Raw genomic sequence first — 10,702 nt, 5'->3', positions numbered from 1 at the left:
CTCTGCCTCTGCCTCTGCCTCTGCCTCTGCCTCTGCCTCTGCCTCTGCCTCTGCCTCTGCCTCTGCCTCTGCCTCTGCCTCTGCCTCTGCCTCTGCCTAAGTACTGGAATTAAAGGTGTGCACCACCACGGCCCGGCTAGGATACTTGCAATTTAAGGAGTATATTTGGTGTGTATATTGCAGACAAAAATAGAAGGTGATCAAAGATTGGGGTTCCAGATGTAACTTAGAAGTTGAAAAGTAATAAATCTAAAGAACAAAGTTAAGATTTATATTTAAGTATATACATTAACAAATTGTGTCACCTATTTTAAGAATACCAATCTATCCTCTGTATTAACAAACATAAGGATATACTTTGATTAAATATATCCTTAAGAAGGTGTGAGGCGCAGGGCGTGGTGGCACATACCTTTAATCCTATCACTCAGGAGGCAGAGGCAGGCAGATTTCTGAATTCTGAGGCCAGCCTGGTCTACAAAGTGAGTTCCATGACAGCCAGGGGCTATACAGAGAAACCCTGTCTCAAAAAACCAAAAAAAAAAAAAAAAAAAAAAAAAAAAAAAAAAAAAAAAAAAAAGAAGTGTGAGGCAGCATTGCCTTTCATAAAATTATTGAGTTGGGTAAAAAGATTTTAGAAAGTTAAAATCTTATTTCACAAGTTTATGTCAGATTTCCTTTTACTTGTATCTATTATTTGAATGTATTATACACAGAACATGACCAACAAATCAATGTGATAGAAATTTGTATTTTAAGAGAATGTAGGAGAATGGGAATGAGGATAGCTTGGATGAGGTTCATGGGAATCACAAGCACAAAGGGTTTTCTCATTTTCTATGGGACAGGTAAGGAAAACTGACTAATGGGAGATGGTATCAAAGCTTGTGCCTTTGGTGCTGTGTCTCTACAGCAAGCTATAGACTAAGCATTGATATAAATGCAGCAGAGAGGAAATGGAAGAAAGACCATCTAATTTGCTTTTTGTGGCTTTCTTGTTCAAGCATTTGTTGTGATAAGAAAAATCTCCCCATTCTAGTAATAGGAGAAACATCACTGGAAATAAATAAGCAAGAAGCAGGTCCTGCAACACCTACATCAACTACAAGCCACATGTTAGCATCTGAAGGAGGCGAGACTTCCACAGCTCAGGCGGGGACTTCCATAGCTCAGGCACGGACTTCTACAGCCAAGGTAAGCCTGAGGAACAGTGGTGGGCTGGCAGTTCAGACAGGCAGAGGTGATTCCTCCTCCCCCTGCTCAGTCTATAATGTACTCACTGCTTTATCAGTTTCTCTTCAAGCTTTTATTGAAGCACAGGATAACTGATCATGTGGCATTAATATGTGTTCATTCCTACTAGGATCTCACGAATTTGAAAATCAGGTTAAGACATGGTTGTTGCATATTTACACACACCTAGTTTTCTAATTCAAATTAAATTTTGTCCTACCATAGAAGTAAAAATAGAAAAAATTATTCATATAACTTTTCTTCTCCATTTTTTTTTTACAAAACCACTTATACACAACTTTTTATCACTATTAATGATCATATTTTAGACCTGGCCAGAGGGTGGGTTCTACTCCTTCAAGTTCCCAACATATTCATTCATAATAAATCTACTACCTAATAATGAAGACACACTCTGTTCAATTGATTAGATCCATTAACAGGGCAGTGGATATACTTTCAGAAAAGAAAAAGTATGGGAGAAGAAGAGACTGGAGTGAAAAAGAGCAAGGCGGCTAAGGAACCAGATCAGCCTCCCTGTTGTGAAGAACCCACAGCCAGGTGCCAGTCACCAATACTCCACTGCTCATCTTCGGCTTCTTCTAACATTCCTTTGGCTAAGGTACAAGCTTTCTGTTCCCCTTTCATTTCTTCAATCCAAATACCAGGAAGAGGTCTTGAAATTTTGAACATGACCCCTACTTCTCCCCGAGATTTAATTAATCAAACATACACAGATACTGAATATGCTATAGATCATCATACAAGGACAGAAACAGATGCAAAAATATGTAATACAAATATAGAATTTGCTGACTCATATACAACCTTCCATTTAGATGGAATGCTTAATGAACTTGTTACCTCTGTCAATGAGGAGTTTGCTTGTTTTGATCCCAGGTAAGAAGAGGAAAGCAAAGAGTCAGAAGCAATGGACTCCATTCTCCTCTCTATACTCTCACATATCTTTCATTTATACAACTAACCTGTTAACTTTTTAAAATACATATTAGGGTACTCACTTCTTCAGAACAGTTGACACATTCTGTAGCCATTCCATCTTAAAGGACTGTAAGTGTCTAAACCTATCTATCCACTGAATTCGGGTGTTGGTATCTTGCTCTAGCTTTAATATGTCCCTGCGGAAGTCCTATCCATGGTGGGTTGGAAATGGATTGTGCTTAACTGGATAATATACTCTTGTATTATTACCAGTTATGATACAGAACTAATATTTGTTTTTCAAATTTGCTGTTTACTTTTAAGATTATGCTTTCCCTATTTTTCCTATAGATACTTACAAACCTGAGATTTTGAGTGCAAGAAAAACAAGAGGATTAGCGTAGCTAAGAAGAATAGATGAGGGCTGACTTGTCCAGTTAAGGCTCTGATAGATATCTTATGAGGCTTAGAGGTCACAAAACTAAGAAATAATACAGCTGAAATGGGAGTATCTAACCACTTTTTGATTGGAATTAAGGCCCACTCCAAGAGATGGAACCCATACCGGACACTGCTAAAGGAGTCAGAAATCTAAGACTAAATAGGTCATGTGCCTAGGAGAAAACCTTACCACTATTATTCTACTAAAGGAGCATGGAAATAAAATGAATCCTAATGATATGTTACCATACCTATAGAGCTGTGCCTCATTCAGCTTGCATCAAAGATGCTTCTTGCCATAGGTGGGAATTGACACAGAGACCCATGACCAGCCAAATTTACACACAGTGAGAGATTTTAAAGTAGTCATTCTTCAATGGGATATCTTTATTAAATCTGTCTCCTCAAGACTCAGGAATCTACCTGAAAGGGAAAGATGACACCAAGGAAATATTTTCTTCCACATAAACAGGACTAATCCAAATATGAATTCAGAGATTGTAGTGGCACACATTAAAACAGCAAATATTCAAGCCAGATGGAGTCCCACAACTGAGAAGAAGTAGAGGAAAAGCAGAGGAGGAAGCAGAATCCTATGCCTAACAACAAAGATATTTTCAGTTGATATATACTAGGAAATAGAAAAACGTGTTTTCTCCAACAGATGATATCAACCACAGTCTAGAGCATGCATGTGTTATTTTTAGGGCTATTTATTTTGTTTTGCTTGGGATTTTTCTTTTCTGTTTTCTTTTGCTTTGTCTTTGTTTTTCAGTTTTTATTTTATGTTTTGAGGATGAGAAAAAGAACATGAAGTGGAATGGGAGTGGGGGGAAATCTGGGGAAGTTGGGGGAAGGGAATCATGATAAGTACATGTTGTATTTAAAAAAAGGGATTAAATAAAATTAACAGGGAAAAGGCCAGTTCTTGGAGAGGAAAATGAGCATAGCGAGGGAAGTTAAAGAATGTGTGGAAGTCCAGGACAAGAGGCCATTCACCAGAAACTGTGAGTGAAAGGAGTGAGCTACAATTTACCACCTCCTGGTTATTCTTCCAGGTCAAGCTACCTTCACTTTAGACTTGTCAAATATTTCAACAGATTCAATATTAGCTTAATAACATATGGGAAAGAGGAGGATTGGTGCCACTTATTTTTTCTGAGTATGCATAGGAGGAAGTATATTATTTGTCACAGAAGGAAAACCACAACAGTGTCACCATCTATTCTAAGTTCACTTTCCTCTCTCTGTCCCTCCACCTTCCCTCCCTCTTTGTTTAGTAACTAACTTGAGGAAATATAATCAAGCAGTCAAGCAAAACCAGAAGCAATTTATACTCACCCCAGAACTTACCGTTCTGATTTTATAACTGTTTTTCTCTGCATTGGTTTTATTTATTTATTTATTTATTTATTTATTTTTTAGATTTTTTTATAATTGTTTAGGAAAAGCTTCTAGTGTAACTTGTTACAATATTTATTAGTCTTTTGCTTGCTTTTCCAGTTTTACATATCAGGACTGTCTTTCCAAGTCCCTAAAATACAAAGAATACTATATTCAAGGATGACATCAGTATGTGTGTTTCTTTATTAAATAATTCATTATAGACTGATTTTCTATTACCACAAACTCTTTTTCTTCTTCAGTGAATATCCTTTAAATGTGTGCATTTAAGGCTCATTTTGTAGTTTTCATGACAGCCCACTAATTTATTTTATACATATCCCATAAATTTATTTTAATTTAAATCTAGTCATTGCAATTCATTTACATATATATATATAATCACCACCACTAAATGGATTACTTTTTTCTTTTTTATGTTATACTAATTGGTTGCACTGATCAAAAAATTAGATCCAATTGGGTCTGTGGAGACAGAAACACTATCTCCATATACTCAAAATCTATGAAGTTCATAGCTTTTTGATACTTTGCAGATTGTCTCATAGTTAGACAATCTTTTCTCCATTCAAATATTCCATTGAAATCCAGGGAGCTCAGACCACTATACAGAAAAGAGATCAGATCCTACCAATATCTCTCAGGTTCCACAAATAATTGCTGATCAGGAAAACTCTCTATCCATGTTTAAGGACATGTCTCTAACAAAATAAATCTACTTGAGCCTATTTAAATGAAGGAGCATTGAGCCAGCTAGTATTTTTGATCATTTAATGATAGACTATTATACCTTGTGGGGATACACTGTGATTTCTATCCTCAAAATAACCCACAGTGAGTCCGATGGTAGCTAAAGACCTTTGATACCTTTATGATATTTTATAATTATTGTCTATTTTCAAAAATATTTAATTTTCCATTTTTTTCATGTTTTCTCGCCATATTCCGGGTCCTTCAGTTTGTGTTTTTAATTTTCCTCGTTTTTCAGGTTTTCTTGCCATATTCTGGGTCCTTCAGTGTGAATATTTAATTTTCCATTTTTTTCATGTTTTCTCGCCATATTCCGGGTCCTTCAGTTTGTGTTTTTAATTTTCCTCGTTTTTCAGGTTTTCTTGCCATATTCTGGGTCCTTCAGTGTGAATATTTAATTTTCCATTTTTATCTGCTTTGGACATAGTGTAAAAGACTTTATTTGAATTAATTATATTTCTACTTAAGTACTCCATAAAATTACTCTCAAAGGATGTGCTGTATCTATATTCAACACTTTTTTCATGTTAGAAAGTAACTCCTTTTTTCAGTGAAAGTGTTTAAATGTCAGTGGATGGAGCCCCTTGCTTTAATTCATTGGCCTTTTGGTCAACTAAAGAATTCCTGTTTAGCTTATCTTCAGTTTTACAAATTCATAAAAATTGTTAAGAACAATGTTGAGATTGAGATTTGTCTCATGTAAAGGTTAATTTGTATTTGCTGTTAAACTCATATGTTTATATCCCTGTATTTGTTCAACACAGAACCAAAATTCACAACCCCAGAACCAGAACATTCCCAGAGGTGCTGTTCTCCATTCAGAACCCCTGACAGTGATGATGCTCACTGCAACAGACCCATTTGAATATGAATCACCAGAACCTGAAGTAAAGAACATGTTTCATGCTACAGTGGCTACAGTGAGCCAGTATTTCCATGTGAAAGTTTTCAACATCGACTTGAAAGAGAAGTTCACAAAAAAGAATTTTATCACCATATCCAATTACTTCGAGAGCAAAGGCATCCTGGAGATCAATGAGGCTTCCTCTGTGTTAGAGGCTGCTCCTGACCAAATGATTAAAGTGCCCAACAGTATTATCAGAAATGCAAATGCCAGTCCTAAGATCTGTGATATTCAAAAGGGTACTTCTGGAGCAGTGTTCTATGGAGTGTTTACATTACACAAGGTAAGGTGTGAAAACTTGTCTTTTAACCTTCTCCACCAACACCTGGAAACAAATAATTTCCATAATAATTTTCCATTTAGTGTTTAATGACAGTATTGCAATACAAGACTCTACCTTTTCTAGGGATAAAAAGAGAAAACTCATCAAATAGATTAGGGAATACGATTGGGTGATCTTTTAACACTCAATTTCCTAAGATAGATCTGAGAGAACTCTCTGGAAATGATGTACATGGTACTTCCTTTTACTACTTACAAATACCTACCCTCAGCCATAGTGAGCAGGACAGTGACAGGGCACAGGTTGGTGTCATGCTAACAGTTTCTATTTGAAGCTCTATGCAACTATACAACACTTATTCATTTCTCTCTCTTGGAAGCTTTATGGCTCTTTAGTAGTCTTTTAACAAAAGCTCTTTTAAAAAATCAGAGGGTGGATGGGGTAGGTGAGATAAAAATCTGGAGTGTAAAAATAAAAAAAAATAGATAGATTTAAAAAAGAAAAAAAATCTATTGTTTTATGGCATACTCTTTTCACACTAAGCATATGAACATCAATGGAGTACTACTCAGCTATTAAAAAGAATGAATTTATGAAATTCCTAGGCAAATGAATGGACCTAGAGGGTATCATCGTGATTGAGGTAACCCAATCACAAAAGAACTCACATGATATGTACTCACTGATAAGTGGATATTAGCCCAGAAACTTAGAATACCCAAGATATAGGATACAATTTGCAAAGCACATGAGACTCAGGAGGAACGAAGACCAGGGTGTGGAAGCTTTGCCCCTTCTTAGAATTGGGAGCGGAACACCCATGGAGGGAGTCGCAGAGATGAAGTTTGGAGCTGAGACAAAGGGGTGGACCGTCTAGAGACTGCCATATCCAGGGATCCATCCCGTAATCAGCCTCCAAACGCTGACACCATTGCATACACTAGCAAGATTTTGCTGAAAGGACCCTGATATAGCTGTCTCTTGTGAGACTATGCTGTGGCCTGGCAAACCCAGAAGTGGATGCTCACAGTCAGCTATTGGATGGATCACAGGGCTCCCAATGGAGAAGCTAGAGAAAGTACCTTAGGAGCTGAGGGGATCTGCAACCCTATGGGTGGAACAACAATATGAACTAACCAATGGCCCCTGGAGCTTGTGTCTCTGATATGTATCAGAGAATGGCCTGGTCGGCCATCAGTGGAAAGAGAGGCCCATTGGTTGTGCAGACTTTATCTGCCTCAGTGTAGGGGAACGCCAGGGCCAGGAAGTGTGATTGGGTTGGTGGGGGAGTGGGGGGGGGTGTGTGGTGGACTTTTGGGATAGCACTGGAGATGTGAATGAAGAAAGTACCTAATTTAAAAAAATAATAAAATAAAATTAAAAAAAAAAAGAAGAAGAAGACCTGAGGAGACACTGGATCAGCAATGGGAGGCTAAGGCCAACCTGAGGAGATTCTGTGTCAGCATCAGAAGGATAAAACCAAGGATTTTTTTTTTTTAATAATGTCACTTGAAACCTTGTTTCCAAACAACAACAACAACAAAACCAAACATTTAATAAAAAATAAATTAATTATCAAAAAAAAAGAAATTTATGGGTAATAGCTTGAGTAATGTTCAATACAGTATAAATTGGAGACTATTTCAAAAAATTACCTAAACAGATGCAAATATTGACAGTGACAATTTTGGAGTTATATATAGATTAGATGGCAAACTCTTCAAGTCAAAACCATTCAATAAAATGAATTGACTATCTCTACGTATAGTAGGTTTAAGCATTTAGTGTAGATTCTTGTGTTTTGTTCTATTAACAAGTTATTTCTGATTAGCATAGAACTGAGAACTACCATATGAAATGACATTTTGGAGGCAAATCAACCTACTTTTCTAGATTCACTAGATTTCTAGACTTACTAGATATATACAGATATCTTTTTGATGCATCAATGTCAAAATTCAGGATATTAGAATTTAGAAAAAAAATGATAACTTTTGTGAATTCAACAAATGCCTTATAAACTTGTCAAATGTATGGCATTCTATTCTGTCTTTTCTAAAAGCTACTTTTAAACATCCATGCTTTACAGCATATCCTTTACAGACTATGCACATAAGCTGAGCTGAAAAGTTTATTAGCAATAGCTCGAGTAATATCCAATACAGTTGAAATTCGGAACATTGGCTTACTTTCTACCTGTTCTACATGATACTGTAGAAAGAGAGGAAGAGGTTCTAAGTGAGTGAGTTACTGGAATCTTAACCTGTTCTGAAGATTCCCTGCAAACTATTGAATGAATGAACATAAGGAACACATGCCCATTTATCCCTTTGCAAGTGGAAGACAGGAAGAGGCCTGTCCAAAGTTCTGATTCCAGTCATCTCAGGTAATTTACTGGGAATCCAGGCTGTTGATAAATAGAGAGCAGTGGAAAACAGGAAGAACATTTATTGTCATAGCACTTCCAGGAAGAAATCTGCAAATCAAGAAAACAAATTATTATAGTTGTAGAGAAATGGCATGAGGAGACCACTCCCAGCTTGTTAGATGTGAGGAAACCTGGGATCTTTGTCACCCTCAGCAGACTGAGTGAGGAGGCATACTTTCTCAAGGAGGGAATCCTGCTGTTCTGCCAAGTAACTGCAATCCTGAGGAAATGGCCTTGTTTTTCCTTCTCTCATGAGAAAGTAACTTTGTTTATAGTTTAATTAGACATCACATCTCAGAGGTGGACTGCAGGCAGATGTCTCAGGCTGAAAGGACATTTGGGTCACTTTGAACCAAGATAAGGTATTGCTAGGAAAACAGCATCCCGTGGGAAACTGGAAAGTGTGAGGAAATCTTTCTCCTGCTTTACCTTTAAAAGAAATTGAAACTTTGAATAAACTGTGTGTTGGCTGACTTGACTGTGGACCAGCTATGTTCTCATTAATAATGCTTTACCCATGGGACCAGAACATATAAGATGTTGACAAAAGTAATAAAAATTCCTTAGGAATGCATCACTGAAGATACCTGTTTGCCTATGTTAACAGGTTTCATATTTTCCTATGATTTTTTCAAGTAAATAATCCAGTTGAATGTATAATAATGACTGTGGATGAGATAACCTTCAGAAAATGAATGTTAATCTTACTTTTGCAGAAAACAGTGAACCGAAAGAACACAATCTACGAAATAAAAGATGGTTCAGGAAGTATAGAAGTGGTAGGGAATGGAAAATGGCACAACATCAACTGTAAGGAAGGAGATAAACTCCACCTCTTCTGCTTTCACCTGAAAAGAGAAAACAACCAACCAAAGTTAGTGAGTGGAAACCACAGTTTCATCAAGGTAGGATGTATACAGCAAATGGATTCGCCAAAAAAAGAACTTGACTTTTAACAGTCTGAACGTGAAGTTTTCAAATAAGTTACACAGACAATTCTGTATCTGGAGGAATGAATTCAGATAATGCCCTTATACTCACTTCCATTGAAGAAATAATCCGAAAACATTCCATATACACTAAATAACAAGATATTTGAAGAATTTCAAATGCCATGGAAATAGATTTCCATGTGATTAAGGGCAAGAATGTTGAATAAGTCAAATGTGCTTTCAATTGCCAGCTTTAATAATTGGCTTGTCCTTGAACAGTTTATATTTCTATCTTGAATTTATGAGAAGAAATATGTTCTCATGGTGTCTATCATATCATGAGAAATGAGTAGTCTCTATTTCCTTAACTCTTTGAAGGTGGGACAGACAGACAGACAGTCAGACACACACACACACACACAGAGAGAGAGAGAGAGAGAGAGAGAGAGAGAGAGAGAGAGAGAGAGAGAGAGAGAGAGAGAGTACAATAAATCACTAGGTTGTTATTTTAGGTAAATTGTAAGTAAATATTTAGGTAAATATACATTTCTTCCTTTTGCTACTTTGTAATATTACAACCACTGTTTTTATGTTCTCCAATCTATTCAGTGGGATTGTTCTTTATGATCTGTCTGAACTTATGAGATTTTATCATATTTGTGTTTTATGTAGACATCAAAGAGAGGAACTGTACCAAAGGAACCTGCTAAGGAAGAAGATCACCATCAAGGTCCCAAACAAGTGATGGTGCTGAAAGTAACAGAACCATTTACATATGACCTGAAAGAGGATAAAAGGATGTTTCATGCTACGGTGGCGACTGAAACTGAGTTCTTCAGAGTGAAGGTTTTTGACACGGCTCTAAAGAGCAAGTTCATCCCAAGAAGTATCATTGCCATATCAGATTATTTTGGGTGCAATGGGTTTCTGGAGATATACAGAGCTTCCTGTGTCTCTGATGTGAACGTTAACCCAACAATGGTTATCTCAAATACACTGAGACAAAGAGCTAATGCAACTCCTAAAATTTCTTTTCTTTTCTCACAAGCAAGGGGGACATTTGTGAGTGGAGAGTACTTAGTAATTAAGGTAAGCTGTTGCAATACTTGTAAAATATCCTCTGCAATTTGAGATTTTAGGTTTAAATTTGCTCAACTTACTTAACACAGGAAATTATTGCCTTCCATAGCAGAAAGAGACCAGGCAAGACCAGGCTTCCTCACTTTTAGGATTTCTATGGTCTCTTACTACTCTTCTACAGGCTCCACCAGGAAAGTTCTTCTCCTTTCTCCTTCTCCTTCTCCTTCTCCTTCTCCTTCTCCTTCTCCTTCTCCTTCTCCTTCTCCTTCTCCTTCTCCTTCTCCTTCTCCTTCTCCTTCTCCTTC

The 10,702-nt window shown here is 36.9% G+C and overlaps 1 protein-coding gene across 1 annotated transcript in view; it reads left to right on the top strand.

The window, feature by feature from the left end:
* Positions 1-10,702, top strand: part of LOC110289406 — a 50,774-nt gene that overhangs the window by 34,384 nt on the left and 5,688 nt on the right. The window contains exons 11-15 of the mRNA XM_029475739.1: positions 1,040-1,194; positions 1,697-1,855; positions 5,535-5,957; positions 9,102-9,290; positions 9,990-10,406. Of these exons, the coding sequence (XP_029331599.1) occupies positions 1,040-1,194; positions 1,697-1,855; positions 5,535-5,957; positions 9,102-9,290; positions 9,990-10,406 (1,343 nt within the window). The remainder of the gene's footprint in view (positions 1-1,039; positions 1,195-1,696; positions 1,856-5,534; positions 5,958-9,101; positions 9,291-9,989; positions 10,407-10,702) is intronic.

Source organism: Mus caroli, chromosome 1 (genome assembly GCF_900094665.2).
Source record: "Mus caroli chromosome 1, CAROLI_EIJ_v1.1, whole genome shotgun sequence".
Lineage (NCBI taxonomy): Eukaryota > Metazoa > Chordata > Mammalia > Rodentia > Muridae > Mus > Mus caroli.
The sequence above is the reverse complement of the archived record's forward strand: the minus strand, read 5'-3'. Positions and strand labels throughout refer to the sequence as shown.